Below are 26,381 nucleotides of genomic sequence, written 5' to 3'. Positions count from 1 at the left end.
ATATCACTGAGCCATGTTTTAATTTCTGTTGTTGTTGCTTTTCCTGAGGCAGGCTCTTTCCGTGCAGTTCAGGTTGGCCTTGAGCTTATGCTGATCTTGCTGCCTCAGCCTCCCAACTTTCTAGGCATGCACCACCACACCTGACTTGCCTTAACTCCTTTGCTCCCTGCCTTCCTGGGACCCTGGGCCTCCAGTTACCTCTTCACCAGTCTAAACTGACCCACAGCCCCATCTGATGGGCCTAATTTTCGGCCTCAGCAGCTGTCAGCTTTAGCCTGTACAGTGGTCCAGGCTGGGCCCTTGGGGTATGTTCCGCCTATGCCTTGTTCTTTCCTGGGGACACCCCAAGCCTTACAGTGCTTCTTTTGCATCACAGGAAAGCCCCACCCTTCCTGCCATTCCCCTGGGTTCCCGCTCTCTTGCTGTTGTGCCTGGCTCTCCGGCTGATGGGAAGGGGTGTGTCTCAGGGCAGTGGTAGTCTGTCACCTGCTAGGTTAGTTTGCTGCTGTATTACTCAGAATCCAGCCCTCCCACTTCCAAGGAATCTTTTTTCCCCTTTCTTCTTAGAGACTCGTGAGTAAGGATTGAATGCCCACTCAGGGCTTTTTTGTTCTTGATTCATCTGGGAGTTTGGTCACTTTTTTGGAGAAAGAGGAAACCATGAACTTGATTTAAAAAATTAGGGACGAGAGAACAAATTATTCAGCGTTACAAGTATTTTAAGTTAAGCTGTGGAGAAGTAGGCTTGAGGGGAAAATTGTTTTTTTTTGGAGACAGTGTCTCACTGTGTAGTTCAGGCTGGCTTAAGCCACTGTGTGGCTCCTGGTGGCCTCGAACTAGCAGCAGTCCTCCTGCCTCAGCCTCCTGCTGTTCAGCCCAGGAAGAGTTTTTAAACTTGCTGTTGAGGTCAGCTGTTTGTGCTCCTTGGAGGGTGTTACTTTTTTTGTTGTTTTTGTTTTACTGTGGTGCTGTGGCTACTTTTTTTTTTTTTTTTTTTTTTTTTAAATGTTATCTTTGCCTTTTAATGGAGCTGTCCCTTTCCTAGAGAGAGGCTGGTTGCTGGCAGCCTGCAGGAAATGATGAGCAGGAGGAGGTACTAGAAAAGGGCACAGGAAGTGACCCCTTTTGTTAAAGGAGACATTTACTGGTGGGTGCAGTGGCTGCCTCACAGTCCAGGGGGGGCTCTGAACAGAGAGAAGAGCGGCGGAACCCACATGCCAGGTGAAGGCCACTGGGCTGTATGCCATAGGCTTAGCTTTTGGAAGGGAAATAATGTGCCTGAGACCCTGGGTGGGATAATGTGGGGCAGTAGAAGGGACACTGTTCTAGGATTGAGTTGGATGCGGAAAGGGAAGTGCACCAAGAGTTTGCCTGATATTATTTTTGAGACAGCACCTCCCTGTGTAATTCAAGACGTTCTTGAACTCACTGTAGTCCAGGCTGGCCTCAGACTCACAGCAGTCCTCCTGCCTCAGCCTGCAGCATGCTGGGGTTATAGACGTGAGCCACCCTTGTGTGGCAGTGGCAAGATCGGGACAGGGACTTGGAACTGAGTAGTTGTAGGGGTTTAGGAGGGCTTTAGACTCCAGTGGAAGAAGGTTACTTGCTGTGATGTGCTTGGCTTGTTGGTTGAGGGGCCACCAGAGGGTTGCCATTTAAGGAAAATTTCCCACGTGCTGGGAAATGCCCCTCTACTGTGGTGAGTAAGGGTCCTGGTTTCTGTGATGATGGAAATTCAAACTGAGGCGTGAAAGTTCAACACGAATTTACAGGAAGCAGCTTTCACTGGAAATGAAGAGAAAGTCACAGAGATGTAGCTGCCACCTCAGAAAAGAAAGTAGAGGCTCCAGGAAAGGGTTTCTTGGTGAGGACCGGGCACGTGTGAAGGGGAGGGTTGGAGCAGGCACCGAACTGTGGCCAGCGTCTTCCAGGGCCCATGGCCACTGGGCTGTGGCTGGTCACTGCTTTAGACCTGGTTGGAGCCCTGCAGCTCAAGCACAGGTGGTTCCCTCTAGAGGCTCTTCCTTGCTTGTCAGCTGACCCCTCTTGGGGTGGCCAGGAAGCTCTGCTTTGCCTGGATGTGAGGGATGGTAGGTCTAGGAAGGGACCGGGGGCTTTGGGCATTGCTTCAGGGTTCCTGGGACTGGAAGTCTGTAAAAGCTGGTGGCTGAGTGTCCCTGAAATCCTGCAGAGCCAGGCTTACCTTGGTGTCTGCAGCCTTGACGGGGTGAGACACTCTAGGTGAATTTTGAATAACAAACCTTGTAAACAGACTCCCAGTAATAAAAGAGACTACAAATGAAGCCAGAGCTTATCTTGCTGTTAGTTGAAGATCTGCTCTTAGTCCTGACTACCTCACCAGAAAATAAGTCATATAGTTTCCTTTTTTTTTTTTTTTTTTTTTTTTTGTAATTGTATTGTGTGGTATGTGGGTTGGGGATGGAACCCAGAGCATTTGTACTGGGCTACATTCCCAATCCTGCCCCATTTTAAAAACTATTTTGAGCCAGATTTCACTAAGTTTCCTAGGCTGGCCTTGAAGTCCTCCTGCCTCAGCCTGCAGTGTTGGGATTGCAGGCATGCATCCTCATGCTCAGTGATACCATACTTTAATGAGAAACTGTTATGGTCCCAGGAGTTTGTTGCCCCTCCCGTGGTCTCCAACTATGTCTGAACCGAACAGGACTCTTGCAGCAGCTGTGTAGAGGGTGCTACAGTGATTAGCATGAGGAGGAGGGCTTATGTTACTGAGCTGGCTTATGAGGGAGCACAGTCTTGCAGAGGATGGTGGCTTTCTGGTGGTGGGAGGGACACAGGGACAGAAAAGCCATTTCATTGGATCCCTCAGGTGCAGGGCGAGCTAGTGTGTAGGAAACGCCAGAGGGGGAGGGGCTGGGCCATCCCTGGGCTGGGCTGTAGCAGGCGGGCAGCACGGAGAAGGGCAGCTGGATGGCACACCTGCACAGCGTTTAGCGAGCACACTTCTGGGCTTGTGCTCCCTGCTGCTTTGCCTTGCTAGAAGTACAGAAATGGAGTGGTTGGCAGCCTTTACAGCAGCCTGGCATTACTCGGGGCTGGGTTTGTAAGAGCAAGAGAAAGTCCTGTGAGAGCAAGAGAAAGACTGCTGTGAGGGCAACAGGGGATGGCAGGGAATAAAGAAAGACTAGAGACATTGGTCAAGGTACAAGGGGACAGGGCGGAACCTCCTAGTGGACAGGCACAGCAGTCTCTGACCCACTGTTGTTAGTAAGGGAGGAGCGCAGGAGAGAGGGTAGTGTACTTTCATGGAGCAGCAGCTGCAGTAAATGGGGAGCAGTTTAATGGAGAACAAATCCTCTGTATCAGTACACCCATTCTTTGCATCGTCCTCTGCAGACATCCTCATACCTTAGGACTGCCGTGGTTACTAGCTTCCTCTGTGCAGCCAGGAAGGATGGTCCTTCCATTTACTTCTTTGTTCCTAAAGCAAGTTATGGGACTCCATCATGTAACCTGGTCCCCAGCGTAGTAAAATACTGTTTCATATCCTCTGGTCCCCAGCAGGGGTCAGTGTCCATGGTGTGCCAAGAAAAGGCGAGAGGATCGCTGCAAGTTCAGGATCAGCCTGGGCTACATAGTGAACTCAGGCCAGCCTGAGTTGCAAAGCAGGACTCTGTCTCAGAAATAAATTAGGGAAACAAACAAAAGTAAAAAGAAAGTGAACTCTTCCTTTAGATGAGAGGGTCCCAGATCTTCTTGGGCTGAACTGCTGGAGGCCTTGGAGTGCCTGCCTGCTAACCCTAGCATGGTCTGCTTACAGTGTGTTGCATTCACCAGGAGGCCCTTGTGCCTGCCTTTCGTTATGTGAGGAGGGCTGCTGTGTGGTTCTCGCTGTTAGCTAGTTTATGTTTCAGAAACTGTGCATGAATTATATTAGTAAAGTTTTGCATTATATATATATAATATATATATATATATATATATATATATATTTTTTTTTTTTTTTTTTTTTTTGGTCTTTTTGAGACAGGATCTCGCTATGCAGTTCAGGCTGGCCTTGAGCTTACTTTGTAGCCCAGGCTGGTCTCAAGCTTACAACGACCCTTCTGCCTCAGCCTCCTGAGCGCTGGGATTACAGGCTTGCGACATCACACCTGGCTTGCATTATACTTTTCTTGAGACAGAGTCTCTATGTAGTTCAGGGTGGCCTTGAACTCATTATGTAACCCAGACTGGCCTCAGACTCACAGCCATTCTCATGCTTCAGCCTCCTGAGTGCTGGATTACAGACATGTGCCACCATGCCCAGCCTCTTTTGTGTTTGTTTTTGAGACAGGGTTTCACTCTAGTGTAGGTGGCCTTGAATTATTATGTAACTAAGGCTGGCATCTAACTCAGGATCATCCTTCTATCTCGTCACCTAGGCACTGAGGTTACAGGTGTGTGCCACCATGAGTGGCCTTGCAAAGTACATATTTTAATAAAACAAAAAGTAGCCATGTCTGCTAAATATGTTGTGAACTAGTTTCAGCCTGAGAGGCACTTTTTCAGGGTCTCTCTAAGTAACAGGTGGTAAGATTGCACTTTCCCCCACGGGAGGGGGAAAGTGCGGCAGAATGCTGGTTCATCCTGAGAGGGAGGTGAGACGGGTGCCTCCTGCTCAGCTCAGGCGCATTGGGAGAAAAAGGTCCTGGCACCAAGTCACAACCAGGGAGAGGTGATGGTGTGGACTGTTGTCGGATGGGAGCCTAGCATGCCTGCTGCTGCAGGGACTGGGATTTGGGCTGAGTGACGTAGAGTTGGGCAGCAGGGGGCTTAGGAGCTGTGCATGAGTGGTCCCAGGACAGGCAAGCTGTGAGCATAACTGCCCGGCCGCATGGTGACGCTGAGGAGCAGGGAGAAGAACAAAGAGACCAGGCCCCGGTGGAGCAGTTCTAAGGCCTGGGCTTGGCCTGGTGGTACTAGGCGAGGTGGAAGCACGGGACTCCTGAGAGTAAGGCCATACAGAGACCTCAGCGCCCCTTGCAGGAGATGGCATCAGAGTAGCCAGTGGGCAGGAACCTGTCTCTGAGGGTCATTGGAGGCCCGTGACCAGCTGATGTAGTGAGGCGTCTGTGAGCCGGTCCTCGGGGCTGCCCTATTGGTGGTGTTTAGGTGTTAATTACCTTGTGGCCTGACAGCTGCGAGTGCCATGGCCAGTGGCCTGCTGTGCCCACTTCCAGGAGACCTAGGGGCAGGAACTGGAGGGCTCCTCCATCTTCAGACACTGAAATTACATGCTAAGTTACCGTGCACTGTGAAGAACACCCAGCCACGCCTGCTTCGCAAGGGAAAGGAAACGCGTGGGTCTGCAGGTGAGGAGGTGGCTTGTAGTGGTGCACACCTGTACCCTCAGGAGGCTGAGGCAGGGGAGGTACGAGAGTTTGAGGCCAGTCTGGGCTACGTGGGGAGTTCAAGGGCAGCCTGGACTACATAACAAAAAGTGAAAAAGGCAAAAACAATGAAAGAAAGAAGACGTGTTAATTAACTTTCTGCCAGTTGAATGGATATTCTATTTTGTGGCACTGGGGATGGAACCCAGGGCCTTCCCAGTGAACTAAATCCCTTGAAGTTGAGACTCTCCTGCCTCAGCTTACAAGAGTGCTAGGATTGCAGGCAAACATCACCACGTCCAGCTTTTGATGGAGGTTTGTTTTTTTTTGTTTTGTTTTGGTTTTTTTTGTCTTTTTTCTTTTTTTATCGGTACCGTACCGGGAAATCGAACTTATGACCGCATGCTTGCAAGCAGGCGCTTATGCCGCTGAGCTAAATCCCCAGCCCCTTGATGGAGTTTTTATGTATTTGTGGAGTAAGGGAGAAAAGGATGAGAATGAGAAATGTAATAGAGCTGAAGTGGCTTGTTACTACAGACTTCAGAGGATGAGGGTTGACTTGGTATTTCGATAGAGCTTGTCACTTAGTGAACGAACAGCAGATTTTTTTTTGTGTGTCTTTTTTGAGACAGGGTCTCTATGCAGTTCAGGCTGGCCTTGAGCTCACTTTGTAGCCCAGGCTGGTCTTGAACTCACAACGATCCTCCTGTCTCGGCCTCCAGAGTGCTGGGATTACAGATGTGAGCCACCATGCTCGGCTGAACAGCAGATTTGTTCCTGGAGGAAATAATTCAGAGAATGCAGCACTGAGCTTTTGTTGCTGAGCTTTTGTTTTGATTTTACTGGAAAGGCGGGTGGTGGCCTTTTTGCATTTCCAGGAATGCTTTTTTTTACTTATGATAGTTATGAAAACTATCTTCTTAAGAAACAGCAGTCAGCCAGTCTGTTTTTGTGCTTACATTTTGGGGTTATACCCAAATGTTGAAATCAGGGGTGCTCACACTCTAGTGTGAGGTCAGAGGTGATTACTCATTAGAGTTTCTTCCTGTTTTCTTTACAGAAGTATTGCAGGATTGTAATTAAACCAAGACCACAGTTTATCCTGAGTTTTACTCAACTGTGTAATTGTATAAGGTTTGCAGTCTTAAAGTTCAAAACAGAATTGTAGATGAAAAATCCTTGCAGTAAAGAACTGTTTCTCTTCCAATCAATATAACAAAGAAAATTCTTTTGCTAAGTTTTAGGAGGTTCCTCTCAGCCTGGAAAAGGCCTTACTAAGTCTTTTGGTGAAGATGGAATGATATTGGCTCTAGTTAGTAAGAACTGTGTGAATATGTTCACAGCTGGATTTTCTGCCTGGAAGGCAGTCATGGTTGTGGTGTTTTCTGATTGATATAGCCTTTCCACCACTCCTGAGGTCTTTGTCCATTCTACAGCCAACGTATTTAATTCACACTGACCTTGTGCTGTTTAAATGAAGGCAGTAAAGTTGGTTTTTTGGATAGGTTAGTGCAGCTTGGTATAACTGAGGTAGCTGCATAATGAATTTCTTGTAGTAATCAAAGTCTATACAAGTAGAAGTTTAGTTCTCTTACTTAAGTCTAATTGTAAGAGTCCAAGGCTGGGATGATTAGGAGCTGTTCCCTCATGGTCTATGGTGGCTGCAGCCCCAGCCATGGCGTTTTTCTTTAAGATGGAATGATGGAAGCAACACGTTTTCAGCAAACTGCAATACGTTGCTTACTTCTCATTGGCTGAAACTGTATTCTGTGGCTCCTGTTAGTAACAGGAGGAGGTAGGGGAAACAAAAAGACAATACAAGAGAAAGAAAAAAGACATTTAGGGCACAGTGGCACATGCCTGTGACCCCGTGGAAGTTTTTAGTTTCAGCATAGGTACGTTGCTGCCCTGAACAAAATCTGGATCCCATTATTAAAGAATGGAAAATGGATGCACTGTGGGTAGGTAACAGGTCGGACTGCACAGCGTAGCAATCCACTGTTACCATCCACTGTGTCTGCAGTGCCTCACTTTTTGTTTGTCCAATATCTCGGACTGACATCAGGGCCTTCACACCCCCTTAATGTGTGTCTGTGTGGTTCTGGGGGTTGAATCCAGGGCCTTCTGCATGCTAGGAAAGCATTCTAGCACTGAACGACATCCCTAAAACCCTTCTTTAACGTTTGACACAGGGTCTCACTAACGTCACTGATCTAGGCTGGACTCAAATTTGAGATCCTCATGTTTTAGCCTCTGGAATGCTGGGATTACAGGCCTGCGCTACCCTACCCTGTATGTCTGGGTACCAGACATATATCTATCTGTATATCTATATATCTATATATATTTTAAATTTTGAGACAGGTCCTGCTAAGTTGCCCATGTTGAGCTGAAATATATTGGATTTTGTTTTCAAAATTATGATCAACCAATAGGATTATAAGTATAGTTGCTTAGATAATATTGATCCAGTGGTGCAAGGGCATGTAGATGACATCATTAACCATGGTGTAACAGATTTTTGGGGAGGGACATTAAGTGTCTCTACATAGTACAGACTGGCCTTGAACTTGCTTATATAGCCCAGGTTGGCCTAAAACTCATGGCAGTCTTTCTGCCTCAGCCTACTGAGTAGCATGACAATTTTTGATTACGTAAGCAAGCCATGAATCCAGAATCCAGCTGAAATATTCTAGGGGTGCCATGCAACAGACGCAAACTTTTGGCACCTTCCAAAGATTCCAGATGACAGGTGTGCTGAGATGCAGGTGTGCTGAGTTCATGTTTCCTTAAGTTGAGAGAATTCTAAGGAGCAGCAGGTTAGAAGGAAGAAAACTTACTGGAGAAAGGAATGGGAAATAAGAATGGGGAGAGGATGGCCCCTGAGAGGTAGGAGTGGTCTCGAATGAGCTGCCTCAGGTGAAACTTACAACTTTTCCTTGCTCAGCCACTGCGAATGCTGGGATTGTAGTGCTACCATGCCCAGTCGGATTTTTTTTTTTTTTTGATACCAGGGATCATACTCGAGTATGCCACTGAGATAAATCTCTGGCTGCCACTTGAGTTAAATCCTCGGTGAGAAATTTTTTATAAATTTACAGCCTACTAGAGTTGTGATATACACTATAATTTAATAATTAAGACACTGTTGTGTACATAATACACTGATTAATATACATACTCCAGATTTCTCCAAGGGTGTTTTTGGATAAGAGCAGAAGGGAAGCAAAACTAAGCAGATGCATTAGTCCACCCAAGGGGAACTTTGGGTGTGGTTCTGAAAGTGCTTGAGCAGGAAGTGATGCGGGATGCTGTTAGAAGTGACTGATGCTGTAACAGTGAGTGGAGGTGACAGGACCTGTGTAGGGGGGAAAGAGTGAGAGTCACCTGCAGCATCCACATGACGAGTAAGGGGCCCTGCAGGAGCCTTGCGCTCAGTGGAGAGGTGGCCTCCAGCCAGCTCGCTCGTGGGACTGCCGGGTGACTGCCAGACTGGGGGGAGGCCTCTGGAGGAACAGAGCTGTGAAGAGAGCTGGAGGAGTGTGAGTACCACTGACCGGAGGCACTGGAGAGTTTTAGGAGCAGTGGGAAGGGGACGGGGGTCAGAAGTGAAGGCTGAGTGTGGGCTGTCCTGGAGCAGGCGGCACAGGTGAGGGACGTGGTGAGGGACAGGGAGAGGCAGGCTGGGGGGCCGTGGTGTAGGGTAATTTTCAGGGGACACACTGACAGGAGGGGGGATAGCAGAAGCAGGATGGTCCACAGTTGGGCCAGAAAGAGGGGCGTGTTTACAGCGAGCTGGCTCATCAGGTGCACAGAGGGGGCGGAAGCCGCTGAGACTGTGGAAGGAAGGCCGAGTGCAGGGGCTCTGTGGCTGGTATGCTGGTGGGTTCCATTTGGGTAGCACTGGTGATGGTTTCAAGGGGTGATGTAGAGTGGGCCAAGGTGCCTCTGTTTGATGAAGAGGTGACAGTGGGGTGGCCCCATGTGTGGCTATGGACCTCCTAGCACCTTTGCAGTCACGGCAGCCTGCGAGGGCAGAGTGGCGTCTGGGGAAGGCAGAGTGTGAAGGCACAGCTCTGAAAAAAAAGGAGGGAAAAGGGATTCTTTACATTGTCAAATCTGATGTACTTTTTCTTTTCTTGTCTTTTTCATTTTTACTGGTACCAGGGATCGAACTCATGACCGCCTGCTTACAAGGCAGGTGCTTATGCCGCTGAGCTAAATCCCCAGCCCTCTTTGTTTCTTTTCTTTTTTTTTTTTTTTTTGTCTTTTTCATTTTTACCTGTACTTTTAATCTTTGAGACACTGTCTTGCTAAGCTGCCAGGCTGTCCCTAAATTTGCTGTCCTCCTGCCTCAGCCTCCTGAGTAGCTGGGACTATAGGCACAAGTTAAGTGGACACAGATCAAAGGGCTTCCTACATGTCGGCCCACAGACTGGTAAAATTGGTGTATTTGGGGTGGATACTGAGCCCAGGGCCTTCCCTTATTTATTAAACTTCAAGGTGAGATCTCCCTGAGTTCTACATTGCCTGGGTGGAGCCCTGACTTGCAGCCTCCTACCTCAGTCCCCCAGAATGTTAGGGTCACAGCTGTGTGCCACACTCACCTGTGCATGCCTGTTCCTAAGAATGACAGTGAGCAGGGCCTCGGTGCTTGCTGATGGTCTTCCCGTAGGAGTAAAGTGTAAACTGACCAGAAAGGCGGAGAGTCCAAAGCAGTCAAGTTGTGAACTCCTGAGGTGTGGTTTACAGGCTCAGTGTGGGCAGAGGTGCACTGCGTGACTGTAGAGGGGCGTGGGAGGCAGGGAAGCACTTGCCTGGCGGGAGCGGAGAAGAGTGCGGCAGCAAGCCCTTGTGGAGAGCGTGTTGGAACAGTTTGGTGTCACTGTTAGCACCCAGCCAGCCAGACAGGAGGTGGCCCTGACGGCAGCTGTAGGTTAGATTAGTGCTCTTGAGTTTGCTGTTTCTGAGGTTTACTCTTTGTGCCATTTTTTCACCTTTGCCATGCTAGGGGTAGAGCTGGGGGAGCACTGTACCCCTGAGCTATATCCTAGTTCCTGTGTGGTATTTCTGATTCATGGTGTGCTGCACGATTTGTTAATGCCTAAATGTCATATGGATTCACTTTTCTCTTGAGATAACCTAAGAATTCTTGCTGGGTGCTGTGACACACACCTGTAATCCCAGAATTTGGGAGGCAGAGGGTAGGAGGATCGCTGTGAGTTCCAGGCCAGCTTGGGCTACATAGTTAGGTCAAAGCCAGTCTGACCTGCAGAGCAAGACCCTGTCTCCAAAAAAAAAAAAAAAAAAAAAAAATTACATTTGTATATATTGTAAGAACTCTTATGGAAGTGTTTTTTGTTTTAAATAGAAAAGTATCTTTAGAATCTCAGGGCTGCAGATACAGCTCAGTGGCATAGTGCTTGCCTGGCAAGCATGTCAAGAGTTTGATTCCCGGTACCAAGAAAAAAAGACAGAGATCCCACAGTGTGTGGCCAGAGCTGATCTGAGCCACTGTACTGTAGAGTTCGATGCCTTGAGGGCTTTCCAACCTGTTGTTTCTCCTTCCTGGATGACTGTGGGCAGTCTAGCATCTTCTTTGTTGTGCTGTGATACAGTGACACCTGGCAGCCAGTCTACAGCCAGCGTTGTGCTCTCTAGGCACTGTGGTTTTAGCTGTTGGCTGCCTTTCATGGACTTTTGCATGTGTGCTGTTAGTTGGCACTTATCCTGCACACTCGGTAGATTGTTCTTGATGGTCAGCTGCTGCCGAGAGGATGGCACTGGCAGTGAGGCTGGCAGAGTCCCTTCCGTGTGTGCCTGTTACAGCGGCTGTGTGGAGAGACGTGCACCAAGGCGGCCCGCAGGCTCAGGGAGCTACTCTCAGGACCTGTGGGCTTAGGTTTTCTGCCTGGCTTTGTGAGATTTTGATAGCATTGAGAAGAGTTGAGTTTGTAGAAGGTGGAATAATAGAAATTCCTTTCACTGGGTGAGAGAGAAATTGATTGTTTCAGGGCGGGCAGGACAGGTTTTAACCACAGTAAAAATGTTCAGATACCAGATACAGCCAAATGCAAGTGGTGGATGCTTGGATCTACAGTGTCTTTCTTGGCAGTGCACCTGATGACACCTAGCTCCTAAAGTGTAGTCATGCTCTGTACTTTATTGTTCAGTTCTGTATATGAGTATAATAAATTGTTGCTACTCAGTGGTTTATGAGAGTCAGTCTTTAATGAAAAAGTTGAAACTAAGTGTGGTGGTACATGCCCATAATCCCAGCTCTCTGGAGTGAGTGGGGAGGAGCATAAGTTCAAGCCCAGCTTGGGCAATTGAGCCACTTAGCTAAGATCCTGTCTCAAAAATAATGCAGTAAAAACAGGCTGAGGATGTGGGTCAGTGTGAAGATCCTGAGTGCAATCGTGTGTGCGTGGGGGAGGGGGGTTTAAATTTGAATTGCAAGAGATGATTCCATTGTAAAATAAGACGTGGGTTTAGTGCATGTGGAAGAACAGGCAGCCTGTGGTGACCTTGGCAGTGACTGGGGATGGTGCCAGGCCCCTTGTGGGGATTGGGTCCTCCCTCAGTCTTCTGGCACTGAACCCCAGGAGGCTCAGATCATCTGCATGCACCAAAGATTTTACTTGATTTTTTTTTTTCCCTCAAAAGCTAGTGCTGTCATGTAAGCAGTATTTGGATATATCCCTTAGGGTAGCATTGTCAGTGAAAAGATTGTACATATGTGCTAGGAAACGTAAACTGACAAGTGTGTAAATGGTGCATTGGATTGAAATTGAATTATCTGTAGGCTCAGATGTGAAAAAATGACAGATTGGTAAAAAAAAACATTGGGACTGAAGTTAGGGTTACTCACTAGTCTTGCAGTTTGTCCTCTGTCTCAGTGGCCAGTTCACTTCACATGTTCCTACTGGTTGTGTGGTATTGAGAACACAGAACTCACATAGGTAATTAAGATGCATATGTCATAATGTTTCAGCAGTTCTTGAATAATGTTCTTCAATTAAGATAACCCAGAAAAGTAACAGAGAAGTAATAGGAAATGTTGGTTTTATGAGTGAATCATTCGTTGTATTTCATAGTTGCTTACATTCCTTATTTCAAATTTCACACAAGAATCAAGCAAAGCTTAAAAATGAGGAACAAAATTATCAGCTGTACTCTATCAAAGCTTGCTATGTATGTACTTTTTCAGTTTTAAAGTTAACATTAGAAGGTGAAGAGTGTACGAGGATAAAACAAAATCAAGTAACAGAGGTTTATGATAGGATTATTTCCAAAAGATATTTCCAAAAGATATGAAGTATAAAACAAAAGAGGCCTTTATTCTGAGAACACGGAGAGAGATAACCGACACCCCCCAGCTGCTGGAGTCCAGTGATCTCTCCAGCCAACACATGGTGTGGGGGGTATATAAGTAGCCTAAGTTTAATGTAGTGTCATAGGGCCATTAGCGATGCACAGGTATTTCATTGGCACACGTTTGGCACTGGGGCAGATTCCTAAGGGTGGGGGGAGATAGAGTTACAGGTTAATCTCTAGGGGTGGGGGAGATAGGAGCTCCCTGGTTCCGGCTGAGGCTTTTTTGGCTACAATGTCTGGTCTGGGCCAAAACCCTTTCATGTCCCGTCTTTTGATTATTATGAAAAGGGGCGAAGATTTCTCTCTTTAACTACTTCCTGTTGGTAGGGGACACTGTACTGGAGCCTAGGGGAGTCGATGGGATGATGGTTGCTGCCCAGGTAGACGCTGATGTCAGGTGTTTTAGCCAGGACAACTTCACTGGTGAATGCACGTATGTTAGACTGGAAAAAACAAAGAGACATGATGTTATGAGGAGACATGGCACTGTCATATTTAAGGACCCAGGTGAAAGGTGCCTTTGATTGAGACACATCATTCTATCAGGATGACGTTGAGGTAGGATCATTGTCACGGTGAGGTAGAATTCTGAAGATTAAGTGTGAGGTTAGAAGGAGTGAAGTTATGAGAGGTGATTACTCCCCCATCTGAAAGCATAGAAGTTAAGAGGGTAGGTGTGTAAGACTTTTCTCTGGTCCAGGAGTTGAACTGGAAAAAATAGGGGGAGTAGGGGCGGCGGTGGCTGTACCAGTATAGGGAAGGTAAGGGCTTAGGCTTTCAGGGATGTCACGTTTAACCAGACAGCTGAGGGTAGAAAGAACCACGATAGTTATCACATGGAACATCATGAAGATGATCTTACGCATGATGTGGGAGTCTCTAGGAAAGACTGTTAAGAGTCCTGCTGTAAAAATGATCATTAATAGAACGTAAAAAATTAAGAACCAAAGTGGATGTGGCTGTGAGGCTTTCGTGAAACAGAGACGGGTAGGCGACAGAAGATGAGATGACTACTCAGAATGATCAGATTTAGGGCTGGGAGGGCACCTCTTAGCCTGAGTGATGTGAAACCAGGATGGGAGTCCAGCAACTTTGACTGCTGTAGGGGTGATCAAGTAGGCCAGATAGGGGCCACTCCACCTGGGTGGTAGTCCTGTGGATTTAGAACATTTGAGATAAATTAGATCTCCTGGGGATATGGGAGGATCTGGTTTGGTTTCTCCAGAGGGTTGTGGAAGGCAGAGATCAGCATGTTGTCACAACAGGTGTTGGAGGAAGGAGAGGAGATTTTGGGGAGTAGGAAGATTGTGGAGTAAGAATGGCCTGCCGTACATAAGTTCAAAAGGACTTAAGAAAGTAGGAGCCCGGGAAAGTACCCTGAGCTTGGCTAAGGCTAAGGGCAAAAGTTGAGGCCAATGTTGGTGTAGTTCTAAAGTGAGTTTTGTAAGGTGTGTCTTTATGAGGCCATTTGCCTTTTCCTGAGGATTGTGGATGGTTTGGGATGTGTAGGTGCCAGGTGATGTGTAAGCTTGAGGATACCTGTTGAGTGATCTGAGAAATAAAGGCGGGACCATTATCTGACTGAATACTCGGAGATAGACCAAATTGTGGAGTGATTTCTTGTAATATGACTTTGGTAACTACATCAGCAGTTTCCCTGGTTGTGGGAAAGGCTTCTATCCATCCTGAAAAGGTACAAAGGTGAGAAGATATTTGAGAGTCTTGTGGCGGGGCATGTGTGTAAAATCCTATCTGCCAGTCCTGACCAGGGGTGTGTCCTCGAAACTGATGGGTAGGAAACGAAGGGGGTGCCATGCGTCCCTGAGGAGAGGTCCTGGCACAGAGATCACAGGTGTGAGTAATCTTAAGAATGATAGCTTTTAGAGAAGGGTGTGGGACTACTGGGGCTAAGAGTTTGTATAGGGCCTGTGATCCTATATGAAAACAGTTGTGTAAGTCAGTGATGATGTCTGAGGCCTGTTGATGTGGGAGAACAAGTTTAGATCCCTGAAAAATCTATCCCTGAGTGTTTTGTGTGTAACCTGGTTTATGAAGTAGCAGTAACTGCTCTGGTGAATAATTAGGCTGAGGTAGACTGTTTGGGACTAACGAGAGAAGATAAGAAGGGCAGGGCCCTTGTGCAGCTAACTTAGCTTGTGAATCTGCAAAGGCATTGCCTTGAACAATAGGATCTGTAGAGTTTTGGTGTCCTCTACAATGAATAACTGCTGCCTGCTTTGGAAGTTGGGCTGCCTCTAGAAGTTTAAGGATAAGGGGAGCATTAATGATAGGGGTTCCCTGAGTGGTAATAAAACCCCGTTCTTGCCAGATAGAGGCATGAGAGTGTAAAATGCTAAATGTATACTTTGAGTCAGTGTATATATTTATAATCTTGTTTTTTGCTAGTGTAAGAGCCCTTGTAAGGGCAATAAGTTCTGTCCTTTGTGACGAGGTGCCAGGTGGCAGTGGATTTGCCTCTATAACTTTTGACTTGTTAACTATTGCGTATCCTGCCTTCTTTTGGTTGTCTGTGTTTGTTGAACTGCTATCTATGAACCATGTGTCAAAGGCCAAAGAGAGAGGTGTGCTACTGTTGTGAGGGAAAGGGGTGGGAGTCATCTGTAAAGACTCAATACAGTCATGGTGAGGATGGCCCTCTGAGGTGGGAAGTAAGGTGGCTATATTAAGAGGACCACTAGTTGCAATAGAGATGCAAGGGTCTTGAGAGAGAGCTAAGTGTACCTGTTGAAGGCGAGAAGGGGTCATTAGGGCAGGGAGCACCTTATGTGAGATAAGGTCACGTAGGTGATGAGGTGAGTATACTGTAATAGATTGCCCTAATGTAAACTTTTTAGCTTCCTGTGTCAGGAGGGCTGCAGCTGCAAGAGCTCGGAGACAAGGAGCCCATCCTTTTACTGTGTGATCTGTTTTGACAAGTAAGCTACTGCTTGAAAAGAAAGTCCCTTTTTGTGTCCTAGTACACGCATTGTGGCCCTGACAAGTAGTGTATAGGATGAAAGGTTGGGTGGGATCAGGAAGGGTAAGAGCTGGAGCTTTTAGGACAGCCTCTTTTAATTTTTGAAAGGAGGCATGTATGGGCCTAGTAGGGTCCAGGGGTTCTGATAAGGGACCCTTTGTGGCCTTGTAGAGAGGTTGAGCTAGGGCTGCAAAGTTAGGAATCCAGAAACGAAAGAAATTAGCCTAGGAAAGATATAACCTGCTGTTTAGTTGTGGGCACCTGGAGATCACAAAGAATTGCCTTACGACCTGAGGTGATGGAGTGAGTAGTGGGGGTGAGAGCAAGACCTAGGTATTTGACTTTTGGGGAGGCTATCTGGGCTTTAGCAGGAGAGACCCTGTATCCACGACTAGCAAGGAAATTAAGAAGACTGGCTGAGTGGTGTATGGCTAACATATGGGATGGAGAACATAATAGAAGGTCATCTATGCATTGAAGAAGAACACTAGGGGGAGCACTGTCCAAGTAAGTTGTTGAGACCTGAGAGTGTCTGGGTCAGTCCATGTAAACGCAAAGAGGTTCTGGCAGTCAGGGTATAGGGGGATAGTGAAAAATCATCTTTAAGACCTATAACTGTAAAGTGAGTGGTGGAGGGAGGCATATGAGAGAGCATGGTATAAGGATTTGGCACCACTGGGTGAGTCGGGGTAACAGCACTGTTAATTACCCTAAGGTCCTGTACCAGGCGATAGGACCCATCAGGCTTGAGTACCGGGAGAATGGGAGTATTGTGGGGTGAATGGGTAGGTTTAAGAAAACGGTTGTCCAAAAGCCGCTTAATTATGGGTTTAAATGTTGGGGAGCTATGGGGTATTGGGGGATGCAGGGAAAAATTGAGGGATCCCTGAGATGGATTAAAACAGGCGTGGCATGTGTAGCCAGAGTGGGATTGGATGTGTCCCAAATCATGGAGTCAACCAGAGAAGGAGGAAGATGGGGGAATGGCTTTGCGACATATTGTGAGGCTGTTTGGAGGATTAGGGCTGTGGGGAGAGAGAAATTGAAGGAAAAATTAAGTTTTTGAAGAAGATCTCTGCCTAAAAGGGGTGTGGGACGTGTTGGGATTACTAGGAAGCTATGGGTAAAGAAAAGAGTCTGGAATTGTCATGGGACAGGGCAGTCTGCAAAGGATGATTCAGCTGGCCGTCAACACCTACAACAGAAATCAAGGACTTACTACAAGGTCCTGAAAATTCAGGACGTACACTGTAAGTCGCCCTTGTATCCACAAGCAGAGATATTATCTTACCTGAGACCTCCAGTGAGACTCGGGGCTCCAACAAGGTTACGGAGTGGGGGCTGTGAGCCCTGAGCCCCATCAATCTTCCACAGCAAGTCCAAGCAGGTCAGTCAGCAGCGAATCTGGCATTGAAGTCTCCTGTGATGGCGAGGGATTAGAAGATGGGTTACCCGCTCACTGGCGGCTAGGACAGTCGCTCTTCCAATGCCCTTTAAGGTTGCAGTATGGGCAGGGCCCTAGAGGAATGCCAGGGTTAGGGCAATCTTTTGCCCAGTGTCCTTGTTTGCTGCATTTGAAGCACAGTCCAGGCGGGACTCGGGCAGCCACACCTTGTTGTGAATTTTTTGTCTTGGGAGCTCTGAGTGCCACTGCTAAGAGGTCAGACTGATATTTAGCAAACTTTAATGTTTGAGCTTGCTTCTCCTCTTTCTGAATCTGATCTCTATTGTTGAAGATACAGAAGGCTAGTTTAAGTAGATCCCCTTGTGGAGTTTGAGGGCCATGTTCAACCTTTTGTAATTTTGCACGAATATCAGGAGCAGACTGCGAAATAAAATAAGAGTTAACAACAGTCATCCCTTCATTAGAGTCTGGGTTCACATTAGTATACTTAATTAAGGTTTCCTGAAGCCGATTTAAGAACACAGCCGGGTTCTCATTAGCCTCTTGGACCTGTTCTAAAAGCTTGTTGTAATTAGTATGCTTGCAAGCAATCTTATTAAGGCCCACAATCAGACATTCAGTCATCTTATATAATTTTGTTGAACCTTGTCCATTCTGATAGTTCCAGTTAGGATCTTGGTCTGGCACAGCCACAGGCCCAGGGTCGTTTTCAGTGGTGTTTGCCCTATGCCTGCGGTCAGCTTCTTCTTGAGCTGCTTGCCACAGCTGATTTTGCTCTTGTGAGCTAAGGGTGGTATTTAAAATCACATAAACATCCTTAAAATGTAAATCATAACAATTAGTAATAAATTCAAATTGCCTGATATAATTTTGTGGGTCAAGCTACCTAATTTATGGGTAATCTGGGATAGATCAGAAAGGGAGAAAGGTGCATGTATATTGACCAGCCCTCGGGGCCAGCTTGTTCTCAAAGCAGTAGCAGAGCCTGAGGAGAAGAATGTGGAGTAGAGGGCCATTGGGCAGCTATCCGTCCAGTAGACACGTGTGAGCAATTATCTGCAGAGCGGCTAGAGAGCGGCTGCCGCTCACCCTGGGACGAGGAAACAGGCAGATGGCATCTCACTGTGTGCCTTGCAACGAAAGAATTGCTGCTAGCAACCTTCATGTGGACTGCAACAGGGCGGCTGTTGCTGTTCACATGAGGATCCACCAGGGGGTGCCCATTGACCGTGAGACCCGTCCGAACATGGCTGTGCCCATTGACCGTGGAATCCGTCCAAACATGGCGGTGCCCATGGACCCTGGGATCTGTCTGAACATGGTGGTGCCCATTGACCATCAGACCCGTCCAAATATGGCAGCACCCTGTCACGTGGTGAAGGGCCGCTGCATGGCGACTGTTCCTGGCGCAAGTTGGAAAAATCATGCTGCTTGCCAGAAGGGCACAACGAATGTGATCGAGTGTGGTGGGCTTGCGGCGAATATGCTTCAGAGGGCAGAGCAGAGCTGCTGGGAGAGGCATGCATCGCAGGAGGCGGAGAAGGAGACGATTGCACAGTGAGAGGTAACTTAGGCACAGGCGCAGAGGGACCAGAACTGCTGAGAGGGTCAGGGACGGGGGGAGGGAAGCGGAAAGGGGAGGACAGTTTGGCCAGAGGTAACGACGAGGAATGAGTTTGAGGGTAGGCAGGCAGCAGAGGCCGAGAAAAAATTGGAGGGACGTCATCGAGCATATCTTGGGGGCATGATGAAACAGGGTTTTGGCAGAGCTGGCTAAGAGTATTTGCGTGGGTTTACAGGACTTTATGAGAGAAGGACGTGTTCTCAGAACAAGGAACACCTCGATGTACGGAAGTTCTATTACCCTGTCACTGGCATGGCAAAAATCATACAGGGTTTGGAGAATGCAGGGATCAAATGTTCCTTCCTTGGGCCAGTGCTTGCCGATAAGTGGGTAGGTTGGCCAGACCTCCTGGCAGTAAAAAGTTAATAGTTTAGTCTTTATGGTACTTTTAGAGTACGTAAATTGGAAATTAAGCATTGTAAAGGCGTTTTTTGGGAGTTAGAAAATACTTTTCCTATGACTGATTCAGGAAAGAAAAAAGCCGTGGTCCAGAGAACAAGCCGTCACTGGTTCTGCAGTGCCACATGGCGGGGCTAAGGTTCCAAAAACTCATATATTCTAGTCATCACTGAGAAATTTACGAGTGGAGTCTATGTGGGGTCTGTAGCAGTTTTGTTTGTGAAAGCACGAGGTTTTTAAGGGAAGTGAGGGATTTTTCAGTGTGGATGGACCAAAAATCTCCGCCTTGGGCTATCAGAACTCAAAGAACGTGAGAGATTTTAGAGTGTGGACACAGGTTTGCCCAGAAAAAAACCCTGCCCAGGACTGTCCTAAAGACGTGAAAGTACCATAGACCCACGCTATCGGGGAGAACAGTCAACTGGGGCGGAGCCCAGCCAAGAGTTCCCCGGAGAGTGCTCACCTGAAATCAATCTGGTGAGTACAGGTGGCTGGCAACAAGTCAAATGCGTCTCGGGAGAAGAAAAAGCGCGGAATTAATCCAGGATGTTACTGGTTCGTGAATCGGCTGGGGGGACTCAACTGGGAACTCAAAATGAGTGTGTCCCAGGAGTCAATCGCCTGCCAATCGAGTCATGGCACCAAATGATAGGATTATTTCCAAAAGATATGAAGTATAAAACAGAATAGGCTTTAATTCTGAGAACATGGAGAGAGATAACCGACACCCCCCCAGCTACTGGAGTCCAGCGATCTCTCCAGCAGACACGTGGCGTGGGGAGCATATAAGTAGCCTAAACTTATGGTAATGCCATAGGGCCATTAGAGATGCACAGGTATTTCATTGGCACACGTTTGGTGCCAGGGGCAGATTCCTAAGGGGGGGGAGATAGAGTTACAGGTAAATCTCTAGGAGCTGGGGAGATAGGAGCTCCCTGGTTCCGGCTGAGGCTTTTTCTGGCTACAGTGTCTAGTCTGGGCCAAAACCCTTTCAGTTTATAGTGAAGAGCAGCAGTGCTTTGCTTCTAACTTTTAGCTTCCAGTGGAATTATCTTTAAAGAATAAAAATGAAATAAAATGTTTCAGTTGAGTGAAACTACAGGTAATCATTGTCAGCAGCCACCTTCAAAAGAGTTTCTAGAGGGAGTTCTCCTAATAGAAGTGCTAATTGTTGGGGTAGTGTTAATAGGCCATTTTCTCCTGAGTTCTTTAACATGAATTTGACATAAAAAGAAAAAGCATTATCTGATAGGTTTTCAAATGTGTGTATACAGGACATGTAAATCTTGTACCTATAACATAGAGTGGGGAGAGAAGTTAAAGAAACCAATATGTTGGTGTCTTAAAATTTGTACCCAAGGGTGTGAATGTGTGGAGGTGGCCAAGTGACGCCATGGAGTCAGCGCCCCTGAGTGATGTGAGCCGTGTTTCCTGAGGGGGAGAGTCAGGTTTTGCTCAGCAGGCAGAAACAGAGTCAAGGTACGCTGCCCTCACCTGCCCTTCCCTGGAAGGTGAGCACTTAAGGACTGACTAGTTTGCCTCACAGGACAGCAGTCAGCCTGAGTCGTGTGCTACCTGAGCTTGGGGTGGTACAGGCAGGGAAGTGTTTGAGCGTAAGAAGAGGATGGGCCGGGCCGGGCCAGGCTGGGGATTTAGCTCAAACACACACACACACACTTAACGCCAAGCTGTAGTGTTTTTAGAGAACTCATTTCAAAAATAATGTACATATACACTCGAAAGCGTACAGCAGGGGTCAGGGATTTAGCTCAACAGCCTAAGTGAGGCTAACTGGCAAGCGTGAGGTGGTGAGTTTGATCCCCAGTACCAAAAAAAATTAAGAGTACAACAATATTTTTTAAAAAAGGAAGAAAAGTACCCCATGTAATTATTAATCAAATGAAATGTATAATAACAGTACTATTATAAGGTAGCCTTCAGAATAAAGAAAATTATCAAAGATAACACTAGCCCGCAGTGATGAGGGTCATTTTGAGAAGGAGAGATTATATAACTACGTCAAATGTGGGTATTCCTGAGGTGCAAAACTGCTGAACTGAAAGGAGAAACTGGTCAATCCACAGTTGGGGCTGGAGACTTCAGCTGTCTTTCTGAACAGCTGATAGACTATAAACAGCAAATCAGCAAGCCCCCTGAGCTACACCCCCACCAGGTTGTCAGAGCCCTCTCTAGAGAGTCTCAGCCAAGAGTAGCAGATACATACTCCAGCACCCACAGAGCTGTCAAGGTAAAATCCCACCCTAGCCATGAAACAGTCAACAAATTGCAAAGAATTGAAATCATACAGGTTGTTCTGACCACAAAGTAATCAAACTAGAACCAGTAATATAAAGATAATTAGAGACTGGAGAATACTTGGACACTAAACAACACTTTTTTTTTTCCTCCAGAACATGGCTATTTTAGAGATCCTTGTTTTCTTGTAGTTGTGTTTAGGATGAAACCTAGGGTCTTGGGCATATTAAACAGGTGTTCCTCCATTGAACTGCCTCTTAAGGGAAGTTTTAAAAATTGTGTTGAATTAAATGAAAATACAACACATCAAGATACTGGGATACTGCTAAAGCATTGTTCAAAGGGAAATAGCTGACTTTCTTCAGACAGGATCTTGCCATGTAGTTCATGCTGGTCTTGACTGGGACTACAGGTGTCGGCCACCTGCCTGACATGTTTTTTGGTGTTTGCAGACAGGTTCTCACTATACTTTTAGGCTAGTCTTAAACTCAGTAAGAAGCTTGCATTGGCCTCAAACTCTCAATGATCCTACTGTGTCAGGCCTCCTGGGTCTTGGGACAGCAGGCATGTGCTACCACATCTGGCTCAAAGGGAAGTTTATAACACATTAAGGCATATGTTAGAAAAGAAGGCTTGAACCAGGGATACATTTAGCTCAGACTGGCGAGTACAAGGTCCTGAGTTTGATTCCCCACAAAAAAAGAAAACAAATACTCAACCTAAGCTTCTGCTTCAAGGACCTAACACAATGGGTGAAATACAGTAAAGCAGAAAGAAAGAAATATAAAAAGGAGAGGAACATATGTTATACTTAAACAGGAACAGAAAATCAGCTAAACAGAAATTCAGGGCTGAGGGTACCGCTCAGGGGCACAGTACACCTGCCTGGCAAGTGCAAGGTCATAAGTTCAGTTTCCAGTACCAAAAACCAAAACCAAAATCCATTCTTTGAATTTAAAAATTGATAAATCATGCCTGTGACCCCAGCACTCAGGAGGCTGGGGCAGGAGGATTGCCTGGGCTACATAAGTGAGTTCAAGGCAATCTGTACTATATAAGGAGACCCTTCCCCTAAGGAAAAAAGAAGGATGAATCTTGTGGCAACATGAGAAATAACAAATTACTGATATCAGAGCTGAAACAGGATGCCACTGTAATATTCAGACATTTAAAGGGTTAAAAAACGTAGTGCAACCGAGTGTGTAACTTTAACAGTTTTAGTGGACTGGACTATTTCCTCAAAGAGGCAAACGCTGTGATTCCTCAGTGTGATTAGGTAATTTGAATAGCTTTAAGCTATTGAGGAAATTAGTTTAAAAGCTTCTATGAAAGAAATCTCCAGGTCCTTGTATTTGGCTGGAAACTTTAAAAATGTTTCAGCATCAGGCCTGTTGCTAGGATATTTAGGACTTCCTTGCACATTCAGCAGGAAACGCTGATTGGTTGTTCCACTTTGGTTTAATGAAGTTGCCATGTTAACCAACAGGACCAAACCCGGCTGTCCAGCAGCAGGAGCTCTGTGCTTCCCTGCGGGGACTGCAGACTTCTGGTTCATTCAGAGAACGCTCAGCCCAGCGTCCTGTTTCTGGGTCTGGTTTCTTTGCGGTCTGCCTTGTGCTGCCTGCGGGTCTCTGGGCATGGGGATTCTGGACTCTGCGCACCGCGGTGCACTGTGCATGCCCACGCATACGCGAAACTAGTCCTACCCGGAGTTGGGTTTGCTGCCAGCTGCCAGCACAATTGTGTGGCCAGCTTCTCCTGACCGCTGGTGGCTCGGCGCGCTTTAAACAGTGCTGTTTGGGGCAGTGCCCTTCTGATGTTAGTTGAGAGTATGGACCCTGGTATCACAGGAGGCTCATTTCTCCCAAATGCATTTCTGAAGTTTTTCTCTGACGAGTTAACTAACGATGTTACTATTTAGTAAGCAAGACGCTGTTTTCAGGGTTTGTGTGCTTTATGTCCTAATTCTCTCCAACTTTCTATGATTGCACTGATTTTTCTTCTTCTACAGTTGAAGAAACTGGGCTTAGATAACTTACACAGGACCACACCAGTGGTGGGGTTGCCACAATTTGAGACCAAAATACTAACCAAAGTTGTAGAACCAAGTTGGTGTATTAACAAATGAGTCTCATTGTCCGTGCGCGCTTGCTTGCCTAATTTTTTTGTCTTCTGGAGCAGACAAGAACCCATTTCTCGTTCTTCCCTGGCTTGAGCCTTCATGAATACAGTATCTGAGAGAGGTGGTGCTTTTTAGCATTCTGTGGTTCTTTATACTTGTGTGTCTATTTTAAGCAATCTGGTCTTCCTTAGAAAAAAGGACATGAAATTGCATAGTGACAGATTCTGAGAAGCTGGGAAAAAATTTTGTTAAATAATCTTGTTGTTGCTCTCTTTTCTTTACTTACTTTCTTTCTTTCTTTCTTTTTTTTTTTTTTATTTTTGGTATTGGTATTCAAACTCATGACCTTGTGCTTGCAGGCAAGCACTTGTGCCACTGAGCTAAATCCCTGGCTCAGTCTTCTTCTTTCTAAATGATTTCAAGAAATCTGGAAACAAGAGGTCTGTGTTTTGTTACATCTGAAAACTAAGAATAATATTAGCAGAGCAAAAGGACAGAGTTTGTTCTCTTAAGTGGCCTATCTTGTTTCTAGATTATGTCATGGTAGTAATAAATGACTGATAGCAAGTGAAGATGTTTATTCTAGACGAAATAAATACAGCATGAGGGTTGCATACTGTGTAGCTAGGTAAACAGCTAAGATCACACTGCAGGATATACAATTAAAATGTTATAGATAACTACTTGCCTTTTAGATATAGATGCAAAGTTTCCAATTCTTCTAAAGATAATTAAATAGCTTATGTCTGTTATTTTCAAACCTTTATTGAAACCATGGCATTTTCCCCAAAATTATAAACATGCTTAAAATCATTTGTGAAATCACCTTGACATTTGTAAGTGTATGTATAACTTTACACAGGCAGTTAAGGAACTTTTTTTTAAAGGCACTTTTATAAATGGAGTTTATTTTCTTATCTTGTCTTTGTAGGAGTACATCAAAGGCATCTGCGAGCCTGAACTGGAGGAAAGAGAGTACTACCCCAAGGCCATGCACTGTGTTTTTGTTGGGGCGCACAGTCTGTTTCTGAAGAGCTTGATCCAGGACACTTGTGCAGACCTCTGTGTACTGGACATTGGCCTTCTTGGTATCAGAGGAAGCGCAGAGGCTGTGGTCATGGCCAGGAGCCACATTCAGCAGTTTGTGAAACTCTTTGAGAACAATGAGAACCTGCCCAGCAGTCAGAAAGACTCAGAGGTAAAAAGGGAATTCAAGCAATTTGTTGAATCTTGGGCAGACAATTACACAATGGATTTGTTGATTTTGCCTACTTCCTTGAAAAAAGAGCTTTTGAGTCTCACCCAAGGCGAGGAGAATCTATTTGAAACCAGAGGCGAAGAGGTTGTTGAAATTGGAGATGCTCGGCAAACAGAATTTGCACAGAATGCTACTGTAGAACTGAGTGTTTCTGGAGATGAAACTGTTGCGCAGGAAGATGCACGAAATGAAGCTCGGACTCCTGTTTCTGAGCTCACAGAACAAATGGACACCGTCTTTTCCAGTTCACCAGCTATACCTTCTGTACAGCCTGTGAATGGTCTAAACCCCGCTGAAGGGGCCCTTTCCAAAGAGAGAGTTTGTTACAAAAGGAGATTCTCTGATTCAGAGGAAAGACGCACCAAAAAGCAGTTTTCCTTAGAAAATGTTCAAGAGGAAGAACTTTCACATCATGGCAAGCCATCAGCTGGAAATGTAATCATTGACCTCTCTGACTCTTCTGTGAACTCTGAAAATTTAAGTCTGGATGGGAAAGACGCTACCGAGGAGATGGAATACAATATCCTTGTAAACTTTTTTAAAACCATGGGCTATTCCGAAGAAATTGTCACAAAGGTAATTAGGGAGTATGGGCCTTCTACTGAACCGTTACTGCTCTTGGAAGAAATTGAAAAAGAAAATAAACGGTTCCAAGAAGACAAAGAATGTTCACCCAGTGCCATGTATCCAGATACTACTAAAACCAGAAGTAAAGGTGTTTGTGGCAGCTTGAATGAATTCACAGCAAATTCCACTCCAAAGAAGACAGGGGCTTATACGCAACAAAGTACAATAGAGAAGTTTTCTCAGTTACCATTCAAAGTAGAAGCTAAACCAAACTGCAAAAATAGTACTTTCAGGACAGTGCCAGTGGGACAGAAACATGAAATCCAGGGTTCACACCAGAGCTGTGTGTATAATTCAGACCTAGAAACCGACGGCCTTTTACCCTCTGTCGCCTCACTAAGTCCCAAAGATGTCAATTTTGTTTCGAGGGGAGCTTCAGGTCACCAGCCTAGAATTCCAGTTTTTCATGAAAATGGTTTACAGCAGCAAGCAGAAACCTTGGTTCCGAATAATCTGAAACCTGCCTGTGAAAAGCCTTTGGGGTCCTGCAACTCCCCTCAATCTAAGCTGAACTGCCCGCCCCTTTCACCAACCATGCCACTGCCCCTGCTCCCCCCCTCAGTTAGCGAGGCAAGATTGGTAGCCCCGTCGGATCATATCGATTCCTCAGTGACTGGGGTCCAGCGGTTTCGAGATACTCTGAAAGTACCCTACAAGCTGGAATTAAAAAATGAGCCAGGAAGAGCAGATCTGAAGCACATCGTCATAGACGGGAGCAATGTTGCCATCACGTAAGTGCACCCTGCAGAGCTTCTCAGGCCTGGGCAGCGCCATGAGGACAGCGTGTGCATCTGTGAGCTGCTGGGAGCCTGCCGGGGAGGGAGGCAGCTGCTGGAAAGGAAAGGGCTTGGCATTTCGTCTTCGGGAGCAGTGAACTTCCACCCATGAGCCAGAGACGTGTGAGCCTCACACCGTCCAGTGATTGGCAGCATGGGGTTTTAAAGGGCAGCTTCTCAGGACTGTGGTGCTTCAAGGCTCTAAGCAC

At 46.4% G+C, this 26,381-nt stretch overlaps 1 protein-coding gene across 2 annotated transcripts in view; it reads left to right on the top strand.

The window, feature by feature from the left end:
• N4bp1 (NEDD4 binding protein 1) overlaps positions 1-26,381 on the top strand; it is a 49,974-nt gene that overhangs the window by 2,179 nt on the left and 21,414 nt on the right. For both annotated transcript variants that reach the window (XM_003469427.5, XM_013151973.3), the window contains exon 2: positions 24,443-26,127. In XM_003469427.5, coding sequence (XP_003469475.2) covers positions 24,443-26,127 — 1,685 coding nt within the window. The remainder of the gene's footprint in view (positions 1-24,442; positions 26,128-26,381) is intronic.

Source organism: Cavia porcellus, unplaced genomic scaffold, assembly GCF_034190915.1.
Source record: "Cavia porcellus strain 051 isolate PalLab524CR breed Dunkin Hartley unplaced genomic scaffold, mCavPor4.1 scaffold_5, whole genome shotgun sequence".
In the NCBI taxonomy this organism is placed as follows: domain Eukaryota; kingdom Metazoa; phylum Chordata; class Mammalia; order Rodentia; family Caviidae; genus Cavia; species Cavia porcellus.
Note: the sequence above shows the minus strand (reverse complement) of the source record. Positions and strands in the feature narration are given on the sequence as shown.